Source organism: Neoarius graeffei, chromosome 20, assembly GCF_027579695.1.
Source record: "Neoarius graeffei isolate fNeoGra1 chromosome 20, fNeoGra1.pri, whole genome shotgun sequence".
NCBI lineage: Eukaryota > Metazoa > Chordata > Actinopteri > Siluriformes > Ariidae > Neoarius > Neoarius graeffei.
In genome coordinates this window covers 35,062,399-35,089,180 of record NC_083588.1, presented here as the reverse complement: position 1 = coordinate 35,089,180, position 26,782 = coordinate 35,062,399, and the positions used below count along the sequence as shown (strand labels likewise).

At 43.0% G+C, this 26,782-nt stretch overlaps 1 protein-coding gene across 1 annotated transcript in view; it reads left to right on the top strand.

Moving 5' to 3' along the window:
- The window catches only part of smurf2 (SMAD specific E3 ubiquitin protein ligase 2), a 105,449-nt gene that overhangs the window by 57,966 nt on the left and 20,701 nt on the right, over positions 1-26,782 (top strand). The window contains exons 4-12 of the mRNA XM_060901578.1: positions 4,060-4,193; positions 8,357-8,422; positions 12,192-12,276; positions 12,402-12,485; positions 14,698-14,900; positions 18,501-18,585; positions 20,696-20,854; positions 23,077-23,121; positions 26,571-26,769. Of these exons, the coding sequence (XP_060757561.1) occupies positions 4,060-4,193; positions 8,357-8,422; positions 12,192-12,276; positions 12,402-12,485; positions 14,698-14,900; positions 18,501-18,585; positions 20,696-20,854; positions 23,077-23,121; positions 26,571-26,769 (1,060 nt within the window). The remainder of the gene's footprint in view (positions 1-4,059; positions 4,194-8,356; positions 8,423-12,191; positions 12,277-12,401; positions 12,486-14,697; positions 14,901-18,500; positions 18,586-20,695; positions 20,855-23,076; positions 23,122-26,570; positions 26,770-26,782) is intronic.

The window sequence follows — 26,782 nt, the reverse complement described above, 5'->3', positions numbered from 1 at the left end:
AATTATTTCTCATGACCTGTACATTCACATCGAGTACACATATCAATGCAAATTAACACGAAGGGATTTACTAGACCAATTTATATCTGGAGCTATTTTCGGCCACAGCACAGGCAAAGCACCGCTGCAGGCGCAAAGACACCACGCAGCACCTGAAAACCCTGGTTTCCCTGGTAACACTGGTGTATTGACAGAAGCTGTGGTGCTGCGTGGTGTCTTTGCGCCTGCGACTACGCTAAGCTAAAGCTAACTGGGACGTTTCCAGATCAGGACAATGGCTGGGTCGGCTACAAAACGCTTTGGCTCACTCATCCAACTCTAGGGACTGCAGGGACTGACTCAATTTCACTTGGGGGTGGCGTACTCCTTTAACAAATTTGACAAAAAATGTTAAATGTGTTGGGGTTCTTTTTTTGTTAAATTTACTCCTCTTAAATGCCGTCTTCTGTCAAAGGATTCCCACGTTTTGGTGTGCGTCTTAGCTTGATTATTTCTCGCATTGTTTGAGATATGCTTATCTCTCTTCAGGTATGAGTGTATGACCTGTAATAATAATAACTGGCTGTAATAAACCCAGTTACCTTTATCACTACACTACACATACGTAGGTAGGCTGTCTGGTGATTTTAGGTCACTTAAGACTCATGTAGATCAAGTTGACAGCAGTGTGCAGAGGTCATGCTGCTTTCAATATTTTCTAGCCTTTCAAAAGAAGCTTAAAGCATATACGCAGAACCATGGCCTCACGTTTTGTTTATAAATGCCTTGAGACCTCAAGAATGGCACAGGAATAGTTTTAAGCGTTAACAATAAATCTAAAATAGTAATTTTTACGATTAAAGTGATTCATATAGGTAGCGATCGGAGTGAATGACCTTGACACGTCACCACAGGAAGGCTATCGGTCTCATCGCCATTTTCGCTATACTAAAACACAGAGCTAACTGCAACTTCGATTCCCCATTTTGAGCTAATTTATCACCATGCCACATAGATGTGTTGCTGGCAGGTGCAGCAACACGACAGAAGGTGGATTTATGTTGCATTCATGGCCCAACAATGTTCAAACTGCAAAGATTTGGACATCTTTTGCGAGAAATTCACGAGCACATTTTACTGATGACTCGTACGAAACCTCTGATCTGTTGAGGAGCGTTGGCGATAAGCCCGTATTGAAAGAGGGTGCAGTGCCAACAATTAAAGGAAAAGAAAACTACAAGAAAAGGAAAGCAAGTTCAGTTGCACCAGTTCTCCCGGAGCGTGAGCCGAGCAGTAACGGTGGAGTACTCAGTATGGAGAACGAGTTGACCAGTCGTCAGATTTCTCTGCTGGATATTCTTGCCTCAGCAGCAATATCTCGCCCTTACGTGGAAGAAGCAAATGAACGAAGAACTGAATGAAGAACTGAAAGTCAGATTGTTTCAAAACAATCGGCCACAAGATCGGCCTTCAAGAAGTGAGAACACAGACGGGTAAGATGCGACTCTCATTTGGTTACATAACAACAACAACAACGCTTGTTGTTTACCTGCATTTAGATTAATACATGTAACTTGTATTGTGTATTTAAGTTACCGGTATAAGATTATTTAATTTGCTTCAGAATGTGATTGTCTCAGTTCATCTGATTATTTAATTAGCCTTTTACGTTTTATCAGTAAAAACGCATGCATGTATATGTGTGTTGCATAAGTTATAACACCTATCCTGTTTTAATGAGAGTCACATGAGACTGTCGGTTCAGTTCCATCCAATTCTGCAGACGGCTTTGTTCTCTGGCTTTATTTCGTAAGGTGGAGGCCTCCGTGGCCGACGTGTTACTATCGGATTCACTTTCCGATGGTTTGAACTGATACGGTTCTACGTGTATAGCAGTAGCATGTACACACACTCCAATTTCAGACCTATCACAGTCAGATGTATTACTACCTGAGGAATCCAGAGAATCTCCAATAAACCCGAACGAAGAGGCCATTGCAACCACTCTCGCCTGCCGAGTCTGGCTTTGGTCTATAGCTGTCAAAGGCCTCGGCCTTAAAACCAGTTACCGCTGTGACATCACGCGCTCAGGGCTGGCTGTCTCAGCAGGGCAGCTCGAATGCCAACTTTGCGGTCAATTTTAACTCTCAAAAATATATATTTTTTTAATTCCCATTTCTCCAGCATACAAGAGTCAAGGATGGAGATACTATCCACTCAGAAATGTATTTAAAAATAAAGGTTCTGCGTATCTTGTTTAAGAGTTACTCTGTCATCATAAACACATTTAGCACTCTCTCTCACACACACACACACACACACACACACACACACACACACCTCGCACTGTCTGCTGATGAGGATTCAAATTAAAAATAGCAACTTTCCGCCACTCAGTGTCACTTTTCCCAGAGTCCTAATTGAGAGTGTATATGCAAGGGAAAGAATGGAGGAGAAAGTTTCCACTGATACCTCAAAGTGGGCCAACAGCAGGAGGAAGCCGATGTCTCCGTTTGTTTGGTTGCCGGGGTAACCGGACGCTTTTTCCCCTCCTAGCTGGGTTACAGAGGAACGTGTCATTGCCGAGAGCGTAAAACATGGCTGACACTAACGGCTTGAGAAATCTAGTGCGAGCGAGTGTCTGCTCAAGCTTAACCTCAAGCATTTGAAACATTCAGCTAAGTATGAACGAAATGAAAGTGAGATGGAGAAATGGGGGTTTCATATCGATACAGGAGCACAATTTGCAGTGACTGTGGATTCTATAAGGGTTAGATCGGTGTGGTTTGAGTGCTCGAGTAGGTACTGGGAGGAAAGGCATGCCCAGCTCAATTCTGCTGGCCAGCTCTTCTGCGTTTTCTCTCCAACGTTGGATATCACTGATAAAAATGGAACATCTGATCTGTGGCGAAGCTGAACGTAGGTCGAGGGGTGTTTATATGCTCTTCTGTGACTAGCTGAGTTTCTTCATTAATGTCAGTGTTCTTTCTTCCTCGGCTCTGTAACTGGGGGAAGCAGGTGGACTCTGTGTTCCCGGGGTGCAGCTGGCCCTCTCATTGAGGATCTTTGGCTCAGTGAAAGTCATGCAGTTCATGCCAAACACTCGTGGGCTTCTCTCGCTAGCCTCAGTACACCAACTGAAGCTCAGCTCAGCTCAGCTCTCGCTGCCCAACACCTGCTCCTTCCAGCTGAACTCGGATCAGCATGTAAAGAACTCTGGACACGCAGGCTGTCTGCTTACTGTAAACACCTGCTTGTGATCACACATTCGTTTCAGGGCCTTCCTTTAGCTTGCCGATTAATTTTGTAAACTTTAAGACCATTATAAATTTGCATTGGTGGAGGAAAAACGCTGCTTAGGATTTATCTGGAAAAATAGCTTTGCAAACTAGTAATAATTCTCCAAGATTCTCATGACTCATGCACGGTAAAGTGGCCATGCAGGCAGGTTATCACTTCTTTTTACATGTCGGTCTGGTTTTGGCATGAATTCTGTTCATGGTTCTTTTACAAGCTGTTGTAATGTCTGGAAATAAGCATAGTTTGGCATGCACAAGCATTCCACATAATTTGGATCACTCCTGAGCTCAGACCTTTATTAAATCCTCTGGTGCTGGAAAAGTGATAAATGTTTGTTTCTAGAAAAGCAGCGTTTTGTTTGGGCTTCCTTGGCCCCTTCTCTGGCCTGCCTGACTTCGTCTGAACGTCTGGCCGTGCTATCAGTCTCTCCTTAGTTTAGTCTCCTTTCATCCTTCTGCCACTCTCTCTCCTCTTTCTTTTTCTCTCCCTTGCGTAACAGAGGATTCTTTCACATTGGCAGCCTCTTACAAACATATGACATTTCAGACATGCTTGGAACACTTGCAGACAAGGGCTTGTGAGCTTCGAGTGTCTGGTTAAACAGAATATCTCGGGTTTAATAACCATCAGGAAGTGCATAGAGCGAGTGTAATACAAAAAGTGATCTGTTTTTATGCTTCATAAATCCTGCAGGATAAATCAGAAAATGTAATCCTCCGGTGCTGAGAGTGTAAATTGCTAAGCGTGTTTGATTTAGTGCCATGTTGTGTGTCTGTACAGATACATTGGGAAGTTGGACTCCATCACTATTAGCGTGTGGAATCATAAGAAAATCCACAAAAAGCAGGGCGCTGGCTTTCTTGGCTGTGTACGACTCCTCTCCAACTCCATCAACCGCCTCAAAGACACAGGATGTAAGTATGTCTGCATGTGCGTGTGTGTTGCTCCCATGTGAAATTTCTAAGGGACTAGATCTAGTAGCTGTGTGTGTGTGTGTGTAGATGACCTCAGCTCTCAGAAAATGTTTACTGAGAATAATATGCATGTTGGAGCCCAGAAGGCTATTATCAATGTCTGGATGTAAATGGCACTGTCTGTGACTGGGTCCGCTTCTGTTCTTCCTGATTTTGAAATTTGAGGTCACATTCTTCTTGCATCGCAATCCAGACTGCACAGAGCTGTTTTCTGTTGTCTAGCGCCATGCCCAGTATCACAGCCGTGATCGTGGTCATGAAGGCTCCGTGGATTGATTGTTGTGTGCAGGAGCAGGCTGTTTAGGGTACCAGAGTCACACAGTTCAGTCTGGGGAGAATTTTAAAACAACCAGTTTCCTAGAAAACCCTCAAGCTCATTTCCTGAAGAAGTACAGGAAACCACGGGCCTCTCCCACAGCTGGGAGGGATTCCTCTCTCTGCCTTGCATTTCCTGCTGTCTGTCTGCTTTTTTTTGTCTGTTTCTCTTTGTTTCTCTCAGTGCCTCGACTATTTTTTTCTTCTTTGCACCTTTCTCGGGTGTTTATCCCTTTGTTCTCTCCGAGTTTTCTTACAGCTTCATTATTTCTTCCTTGAAAAAAAAAATATATATGGGCGGCACAGTGGTGTAGTGGTTAGCGCTGTCGCCTCACAGCAAGAAGGTCCTGGGTTCAAGCCCAGCGGCCGGCGAGGGCCTTTCTGTGTGGAGTTTGCATGTTCTCCCCGTGTCCGCGTGGGTTTCCTCCGGGTGCTCCGGTTTCCCCCACAGTCCAAAGACATGCAGGTTAGGTTAACTGGTGACTCTAAATTCACTGTAGGTGTGAATGTGAGTGTGAATGGTTGTTTGTCTTTGTGTCAGGCCTGCAATAACCTGGCGACTTGTCCAGGGTGTACCCCGCCTTTCGCCCGTAGTCAGCTGGGATAGGCTCCAGCTTGCCTGCGACCCTGTAGAACAGGATAAAGCGGCTAGAGATAACATATATATATATATATATATATATATATATATATATATAGTGAGGAATCAATCAGTGGGACATGCTGTTCTAGGAAAATAATCATTGATGCAATCAAGTAAAGCTGGTTCTCCTGTAACAGCATGCCCAGTTATGTTTTATTCCTTGCATGCTATCTTGAGAAAGAATGGAGCTACATGTGGTACAGTGGTGCTTGAAAGTTTGTGAACTCTTTAGAATTTTCTATATTTCTGCATAAATATGACCTAAAACATCGTCAGATTTTCACACAAGTCCTAAAAGTAGATAAAGAGAACCCAGTTAAACAAATGAGACAAAAATATTATACTTGGTCATTTATTTATTGAGGAAAATGATCCAATATTACATATATTGAGTGGCAAAAGTATGTGAACTTTTGCTTTCAGTATCTGGTGTGACCCCCTTGTGCAGCAATAACTGCAACTAAACATTTGCGGTAACTGTTGATCAGTCCTGCACACCGGCTTGGAGGAATTTTAGCCCATTCCTCTGTACAGAACAGCTTCAACTCTGGGATGTTGGTGGGTTTCCTCACATGAACTGCTCGCTTCAGGTCCTTCCACAACATTTCGATTGGATTAAGGTCAGGACTTTGACTTGGCCATTCCAAAACATTAACTTTATTCTTCTTTAACCATTCTTTGGTAGAACGACTTGTGTGCTTAGGGTCATTGTCTTGCTGCATGACCCACCTTCTTTTGAGATTCAGTTCATGGACAGATGCCCTGACATTTTCCTTTACTGTAGAATTCACTGGTATAATTCAGAATTCATTGTTCCATCAATGATGGCAAGCCGTCCTGGCCCAAATGCAGCAAAACAGGCCCAAACCATGATACTACCACCACCATGTTTCACAGATGGGATAAGGTTCTTATGCTGGAATGCAGTGTTTTCCTTTCTCCAAACATAACGCTTCTCATTTAAACCAAAAAGTTCTATTTTGGTCTCATCGGTCCACAAAACATTTTTCCAATAGCCTTCTGGCTTGTTCAAATGATCTTTAGCAAACTGCAGACGAGCAGCAAACAGAGGACTTTTTGGAGCTTTTTGGAGCGCAGTGGCTTTCTCCTTGCAACCCTGCCATGCACACCATTGTTGTTCAGTGTTCTCCTGATGGTGGACTCATGAATATTAACATTAGCCAATGTGAGAGAGGCCTTCAGTTGCTTAGAAGTTACTCTGGGATCCTTTGTGACCTCACCGACTATTACACGCCTTGCTCTTGGAGTGATCTTTGTTGGTTGACCACTCCTGGGGAGGATAACAATGGTCTTGAATTTCCTCCATTTGTACACAATCTGTCTGACTGTGGATTGGTGGAGTCCAAACACTTTAGAGATGGTTTTGTAACCTTTTCCAGCCTGATGAGCATCAACAACGTTTTTTCTGAGGTCCTCAGAAATCTCCTTTGTTCATGTCATGATACACTTCCACAAATGTGTTGTGAAGATCAGACTTTGATAGATCCCTGTTCTTTAAATAAAACAGGGTGCCCACTCACACCTGATTGTCATCCCATTGATTGAAAACACCTGACTCTAATTTTACCTTCAAATTAACTGCTAATCCTAGAGGTTCACATACTTTTGCCACTCACAGATATGTAATATTGGATCATTTTCCTCAATAAATAAATGACCAAGTATAATATTTTTGTCTCATTTGTTTAACTGGGTTCTCTTTATCTACTTTTAGGACTTGTGTGAAAATCTGATGATGTTTTAGGTCATATTTATGCAGAAATATAGAAAATTCTAAAGGGTTCACAAACTTTCAAGCACCACTGTATGTTTTATCCACATAATTACATTTAATGTCCATGAAACAAATCACTTACATGATAACAGCTATAAAGAGTTGTTATTTCACTAGCCTCTTTTTCCACTGTCTTAAGGTTACGAAGACAAAAAAAATGCACCTTATCATAATGGTGATAAAGCACAAAGTGCAAAAGGTCCTCTGTCCTGAAGACTTTCCCATGACAGACAACTTCAAGGAATAGTTTCACCTAACTGATGAGAAATCCATCCATCCGTCCATTACCCGTACTTGCTTATCCTGTTCTACAGGGTCGCAGGCAAGCTGGAGCCTATCCCAGCTGACTACGGGCGAAAGGCGGGGTACACCCTGGACAAGTCGCCAGGTCATCACAGGGCTGACACATAGACACAGACAACCATTCACACTCACATTCACACCTACGGTCAATTTAGAGTCACCAGTTAACCTAACCTGCATGTCTTTGGACTGTGGGGGAAACCGGAGCACCCGGAGGAAACCCACGCGGACACGGGGAGAACATGCAAACTCCGCACAGAAAGGCCCTCGCCAGCCACGGGGCTCGAACCCGGACCCTCTTGCTGTGAGGCGACAGTGCTAACCACTACACCACCGTGCCGCCCCTGATGAGAAATTTTTTCCATTAATGTTAAACAAACCACCTCCTCACAGAAATCAGCAGTTATATGCTTCCTTGTTATTTGCTTATTTTTAGACTTATAATGTACTGTATATTACAGTGTTTTATGTCTCCCTCTCTTTCAGCTTGTATTAATTGGGATGTTTTGTTGAAGCTTGCTGATTATTGTTCTGTTTGCAGCCATATGCTTAACTTGAACCACCCGTTTAGTCTAGTCATACATCTTGACTTCTGTGTGTGTGTGTGTGTGTCCCTGTCCATGTCCTACTTGTTATTCCTGTCCCTCTCTTCCCTTCCTGCAGCACAGAAACAGAGAGATCTAGCATCTCTCCTTCTAGGGATTACAAAGAATAAAGCAAGCTTTGTGTACACACACACGCACGCACGCACGCGCGCGCACACACACACACACACACACACACAGCTTCCAGACTGTCAGACTGGAAGAGAGTCAAGGGAAATACCACACAGGTATAAATGAGGCTCACACTCCTGGGTGACTCATCTTTTATTGTGATATAAGACTGAAGTTTTTATTTTTTTTACTTCACTCCTTTTCATTTTCTAGCATCTGCTAAAAGCTAGGCCACAACTGAAAGTTGAATAGGTGAGCTGCATTTATGTTGTTGCTGCTTCAGTCAAAATGAATCACCATGATTTTTGTTCTTCTCTCGTGTGATTCCCAGATCAGAGATTGGACCTAAACAAGCTGGGACCCAATGACAGTGACACAGTGAGGGGTCAGATAGTAGGTGTGTATCGTTTGTTTCTTTGATCTCTTTCTCCCTATGACTGGTGCACTTCTTATATTTTTTGTGATTTTTAAAGAGTTGCAAATATGTAACGAAACTGGTGGCACACGCCACGTGCGATGCTTGATTAGCCGTAACAAAATGGGTGAACTGTATGAGTGTCGCTCCTCCTTGCTCCTTCTTAGAAGAGACCAATTTTGCACAGCATTCCTGTCTTCCTGTGAGTCAGCTCAGAGCCTCAGAGACTCTCGGTAATGACAGTTCGCCGAGCACGCTTACGATGAGGCACACACCTAAGTAGCCTAACATCCTGAGTAGGTTGACTAAAATGGCTCGAGAAGTAATTTTCTAGCCTTTAGATTGGAAATGTGATTTACATACGACCAATCTGTTATTTATATTTTTGACAAATATTTCAGTACATCTCAATACCTAATGTTCTTACTCTTACATGCTCCAGAATGAATTAAGCTGTCACTATGACATGCACATGTAAATATTAGTAACTCCATCATCAGTAATGCAACACTCAGTGCTGAAGGCATAAACCAAATAAGCCAAATGCCTACTTATATAAAATACACACACACACATGCTGATGCGTGTGTGTGTGTGTATATATAATAAACAGACCCAAGGCTACAATGTTTCTTGAAGCTTTCTACTGCTCAATATTCTGCCCATGTCTCATTTATACCCATTAACCCCCAAAGATATGGATAACTTTTTTTGGAAGCATGTCAGTATTGATAGTAATTTTGAACTGTAACAGACACAGCAATAAGTTCTGTTTCTTTAGCTTAAGTGAGAAATCAGTCTCTGCCTTATAAACTGTTTGCATGACCCAAAGTGCAGTCATGAGTTCAGCAGCCAGCTTTATGAGCAAGCCTTTCATCAGCGCACGCACTCTTCTGCAGCCTGTGGTGCTACAAATCCTCCCCATTATGTCGCCTTTGCTAGTGCTCTTTAATTACAGGAGTAAAGCCTATCTGTAAAGTAGACTGTAAGTGTTACTCTCGTGTTTTTGATATGTTTGGCCTCATCCATGCCCCTCAGCTTACAATCCCAGCTCTTATTTCTCATCTCATCTCATTATCTGTAGCCGCTTTATCCTGTTCTACAGGGTCGCAGGCAAGCTGGAGCCTATCCCAGCTGACTACGGGCGAAAGGCGGGGTACACCCTGGACAAGTCGCCAGGTCATCACAGGGCTGACACATAGACACAGACAACATGGGTGCAAGTTTTCCGGCATGTGCCGGAAGCTCCGGTTTTTTCGGTTCTGAAAAAGTAATTTTTCCAAATCGTGTAAATCCGTTGAGATTTTCGGGTGGGGGGGGATAGGGGTGGCCCTCTCACTGTCTCACTCTCAGCATATTACCGGGCTACCGCGGTACAGTCTCTGTACGAGACAAATCTTTTCATCTCGTCTTCGCCACAAACCTCATTCAATTTATACGCCGCTCACTGACGAGCGGTCCTGGCTAGCCCGTTGTTTCACGGTGTTATACATGTGTGATATCATGTTTCACGCACGTAGCACGTTGTTCGACCAAATCAACACCGCTATTCCCATGAGTCGCCGTTTCTTTTGGTACAAGTTAGAACGGTGCTTTTGATTGGCTCACTGTTAACTGCCGTCCAATGAAACTTCAGCTTTTATAATAAGCCTTATTTCGCTTCCCTCCCTTGCAACAGATCCACGTGCTTTGCCTCTGGTTGCTGATCAAAATATGTCAAAATGAAGTTTTTATCGGAAGGCTCCAATACAAAAGAATTAGAAAAGACGTCTAGAAATAAATGGAGATGGAAATGGTTAAGCGAGTGTGACAAAAACGGTGACAAATGGGGAATATGGCTGAGAAAACCGGACATCACAGGAGTTGCGTATTGTGACTGCTGTTCAAAGACTGTCAAGTCTGGCTCCAGCGGGAAGAAGGGACTTAAGTCACGCCAATGAGACTAATCACTTTTCTGATTTTTGTGCTATAATAATAATAATAAGTTAAATTTATATAGCGCCTTTCAAAAAACCCAAGGACGCTTTACAATTATAGACAAGGAAAGAAAAAATAAATAAATAAATAAATAAATAAAAATATAATAAAAAGTAAAAAGTCCACCAAGTAGGGGTCAGGATGTAATTCCCGTGGTGTAGCAGCCACAGTCCCACCAAAAGGCGCACAGAAACAAGTCCCACATCTCCAGCACCGCCGCCGTGACACCGTCAGCAACATCGTTCGAACACCACGCCATGGATCCACAAAGCGAGCACAGAAGCACCGCCACGCAGAGCGCTGGTGTGTCCCAAACCGCTTGCACAGCCGCCGCGACACCACCGAGCAACATCGCTCGGAACATCACGCCAAGCATTAAAGCACAGAGCGCTGGACAACCACGATGTAAATTAAGCAACAGGCTCACTGCAGTCCATAGCTGGGAGCACAGGCATCACCCACAGCGAACCAAGGCCTGGAGGGAACCGACGCCCAAAACTAGGTCCGGAGCTACACCACAACCGGCGGACAAAACACTCAAACACCAAACTACACAAACACACAGAAAAGAAGAAAAAAAAATAGAAAAAGAAATAAAATAAGAGCCCCGGAATGTAGTAATAAGTGAATTTAAAACATTTATTGGTGATTTAAATTGTCCATCTGATGTTGTGTGATGTGCAAATGCAATGTGCTTTCTTCTAGAATTGAAATTATTCATCACAAGTATCTGCTTTTATAAACATGTTTTTTACCTTTCAATTATTAAATAAAAGTAAGGTAGGTCTTGAAATAAGTTTGTTAGCTTTTTTTTTTATCATCTTTTCTAATGTGGTTGTTAGGTTGAAAACTCATTTGTAGTCAGTAATGGATTATAAAATATAGATATTTTTGTATATGGAAAAAGCTGAATCTTGTTATTTGCTAAAGTCCAGGAGTTTCTGAGGACATCAAGACATGTGGCCCCTTATTTTAACTCAAGCTGTGTATATATTGTAAAAAAGGTATCACAGCAAAAGCATATTAATAATGGTTGTTTCAACATTTAAATTAGTAGTTGCTAGATGTTTTGAAATATCGAGCCTTGTACTTGAAATATGATTTCAGATGAATTGATGAAATGTATTAAACATTTGATGTGAATATGCAAATCATATAATTATTAATATTATAAATGTTTGCATGAGATTGCATGAGAGACAACCATTTTGACTTGTAATTTAAATTTTTTTTCGAGCCCTAAGGGGGGCTCACCCCCCTTTGTAAACACCCCCCCCCCCCATGGCTGCGCCATGCACGTCTGACTTTGTCAGACTTTTCAGGTTTTTGAAAATTTTATACTTGCACCCATGAGACAACCATTCACACTCACGGTCAATTTAGAGTCACCAGTTAACCTAACCTGCATGTCTTTGGACTGTGGGGGAAACCGGAGCACCCGGAGGAAACCCACGCGGACACGGGGAGAACATGCAAACTCCGCACAGAAAGGCCCTTGCCGGCCACGGGGCTCGAACCCGGACCTTCTTGCTGTGAGGCGACAGCGCTAACCACTACACCACCGTGCCGCCACCCAGCTCTTATTTAAAAAAAAAAGGGAAAAAAAAGCCCTCATAAAAGAACTCTCCCAAGGCCACCCAGACTTTCATGTGGTGTGTGTAATACGCCTGTAACGTAAAATGCAAAGCTAAAATGTTGCCTGTGTTCATGTAAAAGTGCCAGAATGAATATTTTGAATGTTATATATGAGGTTTTCCTGTCTGTATGCGTGTAGTGAGTCTTCAATCCAGAGACAGGATTGGCACTGGTGGGCCTGTGGTGGACTGCAGCCGTCTATTTGACAATGATCTACCTGATGGGTAAGTTACTGTAGCTGAGTGGATTTTTGCCTAGCCTTAGCCCATTGCTGCATTTTCTCTGTTCATCGTCCCAGGCTCCTAATAACTTGCATGTTTAACTGTGTGTGTGTTTGTGTGTGGGACAGCTGGGAGGAGAGGAGAACCGCGTCTGGTCGGATTCAGTACCTGAACCATATCACACGCAGCACACAGTGGGAGAGACCAACCAGGTGATGACTGGATATGGGCCTATGTTTGTGAAGTGGTTTAATGTGACACCACATAATAATAATAAATAACACTCCTGCTAATTTTCTGGTTTTGAAATGCAGGGCTAGAAAAGACATAAGAAAGAATCCTGTCCCCCTTGTAATATAATTTTATTATCTTAAAACTAGGGTTAATATACAGTAGTGTTTGCCAGTGCTAGGTTATAGTCTTTTGCACTGTATTGGATCTCTTGGTCTTCGATAACTGGATATCGCTTTGCAAGAAATAGTAAATATGAAACTCCTCTGACCGTCACCTCTGTCACTTCAGTAGTTCTTTCTGTCACACTAATCAGATAAAGCAGGTTATCAGTACAGGTAGTCGTCGACTTACGGCCTATGCGACTTACGACCGATCGACTTTACGACCGTCTGGTTATGACTGGCAAGTGGTTCCCAGCTGAGCTAGCTGAGCGTACGACAGTTTCCGCCCCAGCTCCCGGCAGCGCCTCTCGCCGCGTACAACAGTTTCCGCCCCAGCTCCAGGCACATGCGCAGTCTCTCTCGCGCTCCCTCGCGCACTCCGTCATACAGTTTCCGCCCCAGCTCCTGGTTTATGAAACGAGCAAATGCTCCCGCACAGCCCGAGCGCTGAAACAGCTGATGATGACGTAGACGACCCACAGCCAGCAGTGATGCCAGCAGTCACTAAATTTTGTATTTTGCTATGTTTTACATTTGTATTTTGGTGTGTTTCAAACTAAAATGTTTACTAGTTTTCACACCTGTATTTCGTAATTTTTGTTTTGCACATATTAAACGAATTGTACTGTAGTATGTAATATTTGACCGACTAGTGGTAGCATGTCCGCCTCTTGATCGGGAGATCGGGAGTTCTATTCACGGTCGGGTCATACCAAAGACCATCATAAAAATGGTACCTACTACCATCTGGCAAGGCACGCTGCAATACAGATGCGCATGGGGAGTTAAACTCTCGTGGTTACCAGAGGACTGGCCCCCCACTGTAACCCTAGCTATGTAATTGGCGAGAGGCCGAGGGCTACGGAAACGGAGATCGGCGCCGCCCGATGCGCCACCATACAGAGTTGGGCTTGGTTAGTACTTGAGTGGGAGACTGCCTAGGAATACCAGGTACTGTAGGCGTGGGAAGGACTTTAACTTTTTTTTTTTTTATGTAGTATTTGACTTAAACCAAATAATGAGCCAAGGTAATGAAATAAGAAAATGTTGATAAAATAAGACTTTAAGATGATTACAATATCATTACACATCACAACATACTTACATTCATTTAACATGGGCCGACTTACGACCAGATCGGTTTACGACCGGTCAGTCGTAACCAAACGCAGTCGTAAGTCGACGACTACCTGTATTCTATCTTTATAGTTTTAATCGGATGTTCTGCTGTTGCATTCTGTAACGTTAATTTCTAGCTTCCTTCAGTATTAGCGAGTGATGCAGCTAGTAAAGATATTAAGCATCCTGCACACTCATAACTTTTACAGACATAAACTGTACCTTGTTACATGCATCGCGTGTGAGCCAGGTTTCACTGAAGCATCAGACAACAGTATTCTCAAGGGAATCAAGCAAAACTGCAACAGTCTGTTTCCAATTTCAAAAAACAATGCAGCCTTTTTGATTTTTCCCTGTTGTACTTTTCAGGACGCAAAACAGGCCTAGTCTTTAAGCCTTTACTCAAAAAGTTAAACCAGTTCTAGAAAAGCTAAAATGAGATGTTATTTAGCAATAGTGGAGACTCTAGATTAAAGCAGAGGAAGGCAGCTTCGATTCAGATTGCCAGTTTTTAAAACGCACTCATACCAGCCTGGATCATTTCTAAGATCACTGCAGCAGTTTAAGTATGGCAGTGATGAAAGACCCTTCAGTGATCCTTGGTATACACCAAATATGTCTGGTCTCCAACACAGTCTGAACATTTAAACCTTTGAATATAGGGCCAGGTTGAAGTTTTTTTTTTTAGTGGGGTGATGTAGTTTGTGGTATTTTGTGATATGTGATTTTATGCTTGTTTCTTCTAACATTATTTAATTTCCATACACTCTTCATATTTTCTTTCTTTTTTTGTTTAAGTCCGGACATTTACTGACCACAATTCTGACAGTATTTCAGGCCACCGAATGCTTGTACTTACCAGTTTGTCTCGCTGTCTGTCTGTCTCTTTCTCTATCTGTGTCTCTCTCAGGCCGGCGTCGGAGTACTCTAGTCCTGGTCGCCCCCTTAGTTGTTTGGTCGATGAGAACACGCCCATCATGACGCCCAATGGGGCAGCGGGTGCTCAGGCAGGCGAGCTGCGAGTGCAGGAGCGGCGTGTACGGTCACAGCGACACAGAAATTACATGAGCCGAACTCACCTGCACACACCGCCGGACCTCCCTGAGGGCTACGGTCAGCTCACAAGACATGCACATGCACTTAGGCAAATGTGACGCATCACGGGGTTAGAGAGGTTAGTTTCTTGTTCATGTCGACTCAGGAGAATGTTGGTCATAGCTTCTGCTTACCGAGGAATGAAACAGCAGGTGCAGTACGATGCAGTATGCTTTGAGCTGCTCAGGAAATCAGCATTACTGAGGGAGTTGGAGATGTAGAGCATGCCGTACGTCTAAAAATGTCTCTCTGACATTGACTGCTGTCATCACTACTACAGGTTAGATAAGTGTATGCTTGTGACAAATAGAGGACAGTGTGTGTGCGTGTGTGTTCATGCATGCTTAAATCCTGCGGATGTGTCCACAGAGACAGAACAGGATGTGGATTAAGTACACAGATGCAGTTGTGTGTGTGTGTGTGTGTGTGTGTGTGTGAGGGTAATGCAGGATGCTGAGTCACAAAAGGAGGCTCTCAGACCCATGAAAATCTGTCACTAATTATGAACGTATTCACTACTATCTAACATGTACAAGAAAAGTTTTTATTAATCTCTGTTCACATGCACTCGTTTTTAATGAAAGCCAGTAAAAGCAAATGGGTTGCTATCACATACACTGGTATGCTCCCAGTCCAGATCACATCCCTAATGCAGGCGTGCTTAATGCCTCGGTCACAACCGGCCGTACGTGCTCCTACGGCCGGTCTACGTGCAAAAAACGCAAGAAACGCAGAGAGGGCGCGCGTGTGACGTGCTGATTTTCGAGCCGTAGACTGGCCGCAGACCGGCCGCAGAGGTTCTTTGTCGTGTCAAACAAACTCTACGGGCGCTTACGTTTTTTTCAGGTTGCAAGACAAACTTACGGCCAACGTGCGTCTTTCTCCACGAACAAAAAAAACGCAGCGATTTGGGAAACGCCAAAAATCGCACGGCCAAAAAATCGTACGTCCGGTTGTGACCTAGGCTTAACTTGACATAACTGAAGCATGTTCCCATTTACAGTACCAGTCAAAAATTTAGACACACCTTCTAATTCAATGGTTTTCTTTATTTTTATTAATTAAAAGCCACCATGTATTAAAGTAATGATGGCTGTTGTTTCTCTTTACTTAGTTGAGCGGTTCTTAACATAATATGGATTACTACAGTTGTTGAATAGGGCTATTTATTATTTACTATTTACTGTTTGATCTCAAACGCATTAAGAAGGCAAGAAATTGCGCTAATTAACTTTTGACGAGGCACACCTGTTAACTGAAAAGCATTCCAGGTGACGACCTCATGAAGCTGGTTAAGATAATGCCAGTAGTGTGCAAGGCGTCAAGGTAAACGCTGGCTACTTTGAAGAATCTAAAATATGAAACGTTTTGTTTTTTATGCCTCCACCACCGTAAGGTGCAGGAGGCATTATGTTTTCGGGTTGTCCGTCTGTGTGTCCGTCCCGAAACCTTGTGAACACGATATCTCCAAGGCGAATGAAAGGAATTTCACCAAACTTTCACCATTTGTGCGTTTGGGGACAAAGATGAACTGATTAGATTTTGAGATCAAAAGGTCTAAGGTCACTGTTACCCCTTTTCCACCAAATCAGTTCCAGGGCTGGTTCGGGGCCAGTGCTGGTGCTGGTTCACAACTCGTTCAACTTGCAAGCCAGCTGAGAACCAGTTTGCTTTTCCATAGCTCGCGGTGCTAAGGGAAGCCACGTCATTACGTCGCTGTATACGTCAGTTACGTCGTTGTATATGTCAGTTACGTCGCTACGTTTGCATAAACCTTGGCGCGAATATCGAAGCAAAAACAACACGGAAGAAGCAGCAACAACAACAATAATAATAATAATGGATGACTTTGCGTTTGTACAGCTGCTGCTTCTCGTTGCTTAAAAATGGCGATCTTTTGCGGTCTTGTTATTGTTGTCGGTCTTAACAACTCCGACTGGTTTTTCTGGCCCCAGAGCCAGTTCTTTGTCAGTGGAAACAGAAAACTCGGTTCCAAACTAAGCACTGGCCCCGAACCAGCCCTGGAACTGCTTTGGTGGAAAAGGGGCATGTGAGGTCAAATGTCTGTCCGAAAACCTTGTGAACACAGTATCTCCAAGGCTGATACACGTGATTTCACCAGGTCAAGATTACTGTGAGGTCAAATGTCCATCCCCAAATCACAACTTAAGGCGTGTAGTCTACCGGGAGGAGGCATCCCCATCAACGCCGTTGGCGTCAAGTTCTATCTAGTTTAACACTTCTTTTGTTTACCACATAATTCCATATATATGTTCCATCTGTTATTTCATAGCTTTGATGTCTTCAGTATTATTCTAAAATGTAGAAAATGGTCAAAATACAGAAAAAAAAACCTATGAATGAGTAGATGTGTCCAACCTTTTGACCGGTACTGTATATTTTACTTTTTCAAGTTCACCAGATTGTTTAGGGACTCTTAAGTGGTCATCCATGATTTCCCATTGCACTGGGTAGAAGTGTTTTCTTTCATGTAACAAAAAACCAAAGTGCCTGGAGTTCACTAGGCATTACTGGACTGTTTATAAAGAAGGTTGGTTATAGAGAAAAGAACCACTGTTAAGTATGGTGCCGAATCTGTGGTGATGTGGGCTAGATGGCATTATGGACTCCATAAAGTACCAGGATTTTTTTAAATGATGGTCTGGATGCATCTGCCAAGAACTTACAACTGGGTTGTAAGGTTGAATCTTCCAGCAGCACGATGATCCAAAACTTGTATACATCTGAATCTACACACAAATGAGTCAATGACCATACGATCAAGCTTTTGACATGGCCACGCTAGTCCCCTGACTGAAACACCATTGAAAATGTGTGGCGTGGGGGCGTCGTGGCTCAGGTGGATAAGGCGCCATACCATAAATCCGGGGACCCGGGTTCGATTCCGACCTGAGGTCATTTCCCGATCCCTCCCCATCTCTCTCTCCTGCTCATTTCCTGTCTCTACACTGTCCTATCCAATAAAGGTGAAAAAAGCCCCAAAAAAATCTTAAAAAAAAAAAAAGAAATGTGTGGCGTGAGGTCCACAAAACAGGCGCTAGAACCCTGGAAGACCTGAAGAAATTGTGTATGGAAGCATGGTCTGTGTATTCGCCAGTCTTATCAAGCATTAGAAGAGAAGACTCGGCGCTTTTATGCAGGAAAAGGAAGGTTGCACAGAGTACTAAATGCAGGCGTGCCAATAAATTGTGACACATGGTTTTTAATCTTCGATAAAAGGTTAGAGTTGTATCATATTTTCAGTGTGAGATAAAGCTAATTAACCACAATGACATATTTTCATAATCTTTTTTTAGCCATCTTTACCAAGGGTAGCAAAAATTATAGAGCTTGCTCCATAATCCTTAAAAAAAAATCAGATTCTGTATGTTTCAGCACTCATGTGTTAAGGAAATAAAAGTAGAATATGGAAAAACAACAACAGAGTTTGTAAATATGACGATTTGAATACTTTTCAGATATTCTGGCAGATAGTGATATCTCTATGGATACATCTAGCTAGTGATACAAGCATATACTTTTTTAAAAAGCTCATTCATTCTCATGACTAATCACCCATGACTAACCCTGCATCCTTTCTCCCTGATTGGTCTACAGAGCAGCGGACCACGCAGCAGGGTCAGGTGTATTTCCTGCACACTCAGACTGGCGTCAGCACGTGGCATGACCCCAGAGTGCCAAGGTAACACCTCACTTCATACAGACACTTAGTATTATCATGGACTCTTGTCTTACACACATCCTGTTGCCACTTCATTCAAGCACTTTACATGGATTTGATGCAGTAGTGACTTCCAGTGCATTCTCAGTTAAAAAACAAACAAATGCCACTGAAAATAAGGTTTAGTTCATAAAATAGAAATTGGGTTCTTTTACGAAGCTGTATCTTTACATATAATGGTGTAATCAATATTAGGCTGTGTCCAGGGTGTACCCTGCCTCTCGCCCATAGTCAGCTGGGATAAGCTCCAGCTTGCCTGTAGAACAGGATAAGCGGCTACAGATAATGGATGAATATTGAGCTGCTTACATCATTCAGAGCTGTATTAGACATGTACTTAAATAACCAGTGTATAGACTGTTGTGTTGCCACCAGACGTTAATTAACAATTATTCGCTGAAGGCAAGGTGAATATCGGTAAATAATAACCGAGATGAAGTTGAAGTTATTATTCACCGATATTCACTGAGCCTGAGGTGGATAATTGCTTTAGTATAAATACACAGGTGATGATTAAAAAAATCTTTCAGTCTTCAAAAGTGGCATGCAAATGTAACGCGCGCAGACTTGTCACTTATCTACGCCAAGTCACATAAAATACTTTGTTTTGAAATTGATAAAATAAATCACAGTTCCACCTTACCTTTGAATAGTTTGAGACCAAACTTCGTAGCCACTTTAGTGCTTTTAGGAACAGCATTTTCTTCCATAATTTCTAATTCTTCCTCATTTACGATGACAAAGTGCCTGGCCACCATTTTGCTGAGTTGCTGGAGGTGATTGAGAAATAGTCCGAATCTCTCAACCAATCAGAGCATGCGATTTTTCTATAAGCACCCTCATATTTATACTAAATCTGAGGTGGTGTAGTGGTTAGCACGGTCACCTCACAGCAAGAAGGTTCTGGGTTCGAACCCAGCGGCCGGCGAGGGCCTTTCTGTGCGGAGTTTGCATGTTCTCCCCGTGGGTTTCCTCCGGGTGCTCCGGTTTCCCCCACAGTCCAAAGACATGCGGTTAGGTTAATATGGGACGGCCTTGGGCTGAGGTGCCCTTGAGCAAGGCACCGAACTCCCAACTGCTCCCCGGGCGCTGTTAGCATGGCTGCCCACTGCTCTGGGTATGTGTGTGTGCTCATTGCTCATGTGTGTGTGCATGTGTGTGTTCAATGCTTCAGATGGGTTAAATGCAGAGAGGAATTTCACAAGTGTGTGATGAATAAAGTTGTGCTTTCTTCTTTTCTTTCTTTAAACAAAATGATCCGTTTGTTGTGCTTTTCTGTTCTTTAGCACTACCGTGTTAAATGCTTCTACTAAGCATGTGATATAATGCATATCTCATCTCATTATCTGTAGCCGCTTTATCCTGTTCTACAGGGTCGCAGGCAAGCTGGAGCCTATCCCAGCTGACTACGGGAGAAAGGCGGGGTACACCCTGGACAAGTCGCCAGGTCATCACAGGGCTGACACATAGACACAGACAACCATTCACATTCACACCTACGGTCAATTTAGAGTCACCAGTTAACCTAACCTGCATGTCTTTGGACTGTGGGGGAAACCGGAGCACCCGGAGGAAACCCACGCGGACACGGGGAGAACATGCAAACTCCACACAGAAAGGCCCTCGCCGCCCCGGGGCTCGAACCCGGACCTTCTTGCTGTGAGGCGACAGCGCTAACCACTACACCACCGTGCCACCCATAATGCATATCATATTTGAAAAATGTAATGTTTGTGTTTTATGTCATTCCTGACTTGTGTATGTTTGACGAAGAGGAGACTGGAAAGATGTACCATTATGATGTTCTAATAACGCCTTGAAAATTTCAAGTTGTAATTGAGCCTTTAAAGCTCATTCACAGGACGAAACCATCACTACAGGACATGGTGGTAGATTACGCGGGGGAGGAAAGAGACAGCTTGTATAATCTGTCCCAAACTTCTGGAATTTGGCATTGAGACGTCTTCATCCTTTTGTCTGATTGGCATGTCTTCAGGAGTGTCAGTCCTGATGTATGTTCATTGATTTTTTCTTTGCTCTCTTTTCATGTCTTCTCTCTCCGTCTCTGTAGGGATCTTAGTAATGTGAATTGTGAGGAGCTGGGGCCGCTGCCTCCAGGATGGGAGATTCGGAACACGGCCACGGGCCGCGTCTACTTTGTTGACCACAATAACAGAACAACACAGTTCACAGACCCGCGGCTCTCTGCCAACCTGCACCTTGTCCTCAAGTGAGTGTTGTTCGTGTCCTGAAAACTGTCAGTATTCTAACAGAACTGCTTTCACAGCACTGTTGAATTCTCCAATCTGATTGGTCAGAAGGTATTAATTTAATGGCAGCATGTCCAACAATAGTTCCGCCTGCAAGGCAAATCGTAGGTTTACAATAATGTGCTCGTTCTACACATGATACGGTTACAGCCAATTCACTGGGGTGTGTATGGTGGCTGTTCCCTGATATACAAGTGTAATAATGAACACGCTTACAAATATTGTTGATTAACATACAACCCCAATTCCAAAAAAGTTGGGAGAAAGTACAAATTGTAAATAAAAACGGAATGCAATGATGTGGAAGTTTCAAAATTCCATATTTTATTCAGAATAGAACATAGATGACATATCAAATGTTTAAATTGAGAAAATGTATCATTTAAAGAGAAAAATTAGGTGATTTTAAATTTCATGACAACACCACATCTCAAAAAAGTTGGGACAAGGCCATGTTTACCACTGTGAGACATCCCCTTTTCTCTTTACAACAGTCTGTAAACGTCTGGGGACTGAGGAGACAAGTTGCTCAAGTTTAGGGATAGGAATGTTAACCCATTCTTGTCTAATGTAGGATTCTAGTTGCTCAACTGTCTTAGGTCTTTTTTGTCGTATCTTCCGTTTTATGATGCGCCGAATGTTTTCTATGGGTGAAAGATCTGGACTGCAGGCTGGCCAGTTCAGTACCCGGACCCTTCTTCTACGCAGCCATGATGCTGTAATTGATGCAGTATGTGGTTTGGCATTGTCATGTTGGAAAATGCAAGGTCTTCCGTGAAAGAGACGTCGTCTGGATGGGAGCATATGTTGCTCTAGAACCTGGATATACCTTTCAGCATTGATGGTGTCTTTCCAGATGTGTAAGCTGCCCATGCCACACGCACTAATGCAACCGCATACCATCAGAGATGCAGGCTTCTGAACTGAGCGCTGATAACAACTTGGGTCGTCCTTCTCCTCTTTAGTCCGAATGACACGGCGTCCCTGATTTCCATAAAGAACTTCAAATTTTGATTCGTCTGACCACAGAACAGTTTTCCACTTTGCCACAGTCCATTTTAAATGAGCCTTGGCCCAGAGAAGACGTCTGCGCTTCTGGATCATGTTTAGATACGGCTTCTTCTTTGAACTATAGAGTTTTAGCTGGCAACGGCGGATGGCACGGTGAATTGTGTTCACAGATAATGTTCTCTGGAAATATTCCTGAGCCCATTTTGTGATTTCCAATACAGAAGCATGCCTGTATGTGATGCAGTGCCGTCTAAGGGCCCGAAGATCACGGGCACCCAGTATGGTTTTCCGGCCTTGACCCTTACGCACAGAGATTCTTCCAGATTCTCTGAATCTTTTGATGATATTATGCACTGTAGATGATGATATGTTCAAACTCTTTGCAATTTTACACTGTCGAACTCCTTTCTGATATTGCTCCACTATTTGTCGGCGCAGAATTAGGGGAATTGGTGATCCTCTTCCCATCTTTACTTCTGAGAGCCGCTGCCACTCCAAGATGCTCTTTTTATACCCAGTCATGTTAATGACCTATTGCCAATTGACCTAATGAGTTGCAATTTGGTCCTCCAGCTGTTCCTTTTTTGTACCTTTAACTTTTCCAGCCTCTTATTGCCCCTGTCCCAACTTTTTTGAGATGTGTTGCTGTCATGAAATTTCAAATGAGCCAATATTTGGCATGAAATTTCAAAATGTCTCACTTTCGACATTTGACATGTTGTCTATGTTCTATTCTGAATACAATATCAGTTTTTGAGATTTGTAAATTATTGCATTCCGTTTTTATTTACAGTTTGTACTTTGTCCCAACTTTTTTGGAATCGGGGTTGTAGAAAGAGTATAACTGCAGATAAGGCAAAGCTTTCTTCCACAACATGAGGCATAACTTCAAGTGGGTGAAAAATATGCCATGCCGTTCTTTAATGAATAAAAACTTGCAATCGTTGGCAAGTCGCTGTGTGTGGTAGTACATCACAATACCCCGTCGATTATTTTCCTATAACGGCACACTCAATTGTGTTTTATTTCTGAGTTAGTAAAGACATTCCACTTGATTCCAAAGATGATATAAAAAGTAGAATTTGCAGTGTATCTGTAGTTCTGTCAGACTCCTGGCACATCTGGGTTAGATATTAATGTTGCATATTCGTTTATCCTTCTACACTTTCAGTCCCAGTCCTAATGGTTCACGAGGCACTGGTGAGGCTCCAAACAGGTAAGACAATCTTCCATAACAATTTTTGTTTATGAATACCTTTTAGAATAGTTAATTGATTAAGCGGTATGTCAGTATTTGGTACGTAAAATGAAAATGGCGGAAAAAACATGATGAACAGACGTAGAATGGATTGGTCATTAACCTTCCACAATGTTTTTCCCTTTCTCTAAAAGCTACTCTCCTGAAATCTGTGTGCGCGTGCTTATGTTACGTGTGTATACATGTGTGTCTGAAGAATGCCGTGATGAAAAGATCAGGTTTCCCTTTTCCTGTTCTGACAGATCAAAGAACTCCCTTGTATTGTCTTAACACCATATTACATACTGACAAGAACACTGTAGTTCTTACACTTTTGAAATCAACAGAAGAGAGCATACCTGATGAATTAGTATGTTAACTTTCAGCTTTCCTTTTATAAATATTATTAGCAGCTTTTTAAAGTGATATGTTGGGATTTACTACATTAAAAGCAGCTATAGCATTGCAGACACAAGTCTACTGAATGTGTCTTCTGATCGTTTAGAAAGGATTGTACTGCATGATTGCATAACTGTCCACACAAACTCCATTTTATGATCTGAGGTAGGAGAGGGAAAGACATGAGATGTTTCCATTTGAGTCCCTGACCATGCTGGCTGTCTAAAAGCTCTCCAGCTGGACATTCCAAGTGGCGGACACGCTCTGGTAAAAACATTAGCGGAATCTCGCTCAGTGGGTGCACACCTCCCTCACAAAAGCACTTGTATAAAAGTGTTTTTCCAGAGGACAGTGCTGTACAGCGCAGCATGACAAAACAAATCCGTGATCCTACATTTTGTTGTTTATTTCATTAACGAGTGACCCATACCGTATCTAAGAATGCATCCTTACCCTTGGCAGGGTACAAAGAGTACCGAACGGGGGTCTGCGGGTGGAACTGGAAATACTGTAGACTATTGATTGTTCCAGTGCAGTCCAAACAGAATCGGCAGGAATCATGACTCTGGTTTCTCCCGGACCATATGGCATTGCAGTCTTCAGTAATGGTATCTGATAACATTTTCATTGATTACAGTGGAAAAATAGAATAATAATTTTGGCCGACTGCATCCACATAAATCTCAGACCTTCGAGCTCCTCTGTTTTTGCTATTGTTGTAGCAAAGACTTTCAGGCATAATGTTATGTGAGGAACAGCCTCAGGTGCTCCACAAGAGTGCTTCTGGTTCAGCATGCTTTAACCATTGGAGGGCCATAGGCGCTTCACTTGATGGCCATTTTTCTTGCGTTCTCCATCCCATTCCTCCAGCTTCTGATGTCGTCCACCCCTTCTGACGTCTCCTTCCTCTTCGTCCCTTGGCCCAGATCTCACCCTTAATAGTTGTCAGGACCAGACTGTCATAATTCATCATCATGAGAAACTAAAGGCTAAAACAGTCGAAGGGGCCACCACCCTGCAATCAGCTCGAAGGAATTGCTGGATGGCCGTCATCGGCTCTCCAGAACCGACACCCTTTAGATGGATCTTGCATTTATTCCCATTGGAGTGTCCAGCCACTCTCCTCACCATACTCCAAGGAGTCGGTGAGGGAGACGGTTTAGTTGCCAACAGCCCGACCCTGCAGCAGGTAGTGCTGGATTACAGTATACCAGTAGCAGGTCACCTGACCTGACTGATACCACAAGAATACAGATATGTATTAGTAACAGTATTATATTGTACAGCACTGTCCTGAGGAAAAAAAAGGCTTAGCTGTGCTCCTTTCATTTTGATTCAGTGTACACATTAATGAAATGTGTCAATAACCCTAAGATTAAATTCACCGTTTGCCATTTTGGTGTTTTTTTTTCTGATCTCGTCTGAGAAAATTACAGGCCAAACTACCTACTGTTTTTGCCAACTCAGCTCTGATAATTTTAGTCCCCTCCTGATGCACATCTGTGATTTTTTTTTTTTTTTTTGTGGAAGAAAAGATTTTGACTGCTGCTACGCTGGATTTAGTGTCCTACAGCACATATCACTGACCCTCCCCCTGCATATTTAACCCTTTCAATAGAGACACTAAAGCTGAGACACTACCATATACTTGGTCTGGACAGTAAAACCTAAATATTACTGTAGATATTTAAGGAAGTCGCCACATGATGCAAACATCCTTCTTCATAGAAAGGTGACGTATAAAAAAATAGCACGGACATCCCTCTTGATAAATTAATCCAATCCAAATAGGGCTAATGTGCTCCATGTGTCTTAACTTTGATATGACCTTTCTGGAAACACTGTCCTAATGTATAGTGATGAGTTGTTTAAGATGTCTCATGAGACTGTTTAGTGCATTCGTGAAACATGCAATATGTAGAATGAGTTATGAGCTGGTTAGTAACTGCTGAGTGGAATTGATCTCCTGCCCCTAAAGTAATTTAATCAGCGCTCTGTAGCACAGGCCCCGGGTCCCTCCGATTTCACCCATCCTTTCATTGGGGCACCCTCCACCTCTTTTTCCTCAGTCTTCCTCTAACCTTGATTCCCTAACATGTCCTTTCACACTCACGTTTCCTTTTTCCCCTCAGTCCCTCTGTCTAAGCTCATCCTTCCGTGTGCTGCTCCTTCTTTCCCGTTTCTCCTTTCTTTTCACTCCATTTTCTGCTGCTTTCGTCCTTACTCTGTCTTTCCCATCCTCTACCCTTTCCTTTCCCCACCTAATGTGGTGCGTGGTCTGTATTTGTAGTGTATATGGCAGCTCAGCTCTCTGCTCAGCTAGGCAATGCTCTGCAGACACCACAGAGCAGCAGGCGGCCAGAGAGACATAGACCACACTGCATACCACTACACGCATGCGCACACACACGCGCACACACACACTTACCCATGTCTCACAGAGGCAAATGCAGATACACAGATACTGAATGACGAATAAAAGCTTGATAAGGTCTAAATGCATTAAATTTTTTCTTTCTTTTTTTTTTACAGTAATAAGGTACAAAAAACAGAACCAGTTCACTGAAGTGCTGTAAAATTAATCATATTTTTCAACTAACAGGAAACATTATTAGAATTCTCAGAACTGGATCTAGTAGGTTAGACGATTGATGCACTGAGCTGGAACCTTTAACCTAAAATGCAAATAGAAGATACACCCACAGTCGAAGTTGTGAGAATACTGTTGCTAGGAAACTAGTAAATATGGATGGCACACATAAGCTAACTAATGACTGATGTTAATGATTTGGCCGGATAGCACATAACTGGTAAGTATTTTTCCATGGACAAGAAAAAGGATGCTTTAATTGTCAGACAAGTTAAGGATTTTTTTTTTAGTCTCAGATTTAATATTATTAACTATATTTATGTTCATTTGTATGTATTAAGTAGGTATAAATACCTTTACCTGAAAATCTGTATTAACTAGGGTCTTGTACCTGTGTGTGTGTGTGTGTGTGTGTGCGTGCGTGCGTGTGCGTGCGCAGTCGTGTGGGTCAGCTGAAAGAGCAGGCCCAGTCGGTGCTGTCTCCCGGAAATCTGCCCGATGATGCCGAGTGTCTCACCGTGCCCAAATACAAAAGGGATCTGGTACAGAAGCTGAAGATCCTCCGGCAGGAGCTTTCTCAGCAGCAGCCACAGGCAGGGCACTGCCGCATCGAGGTGTCCCGCGAGGAGATCTTCGAGGTAGGCCACCTCA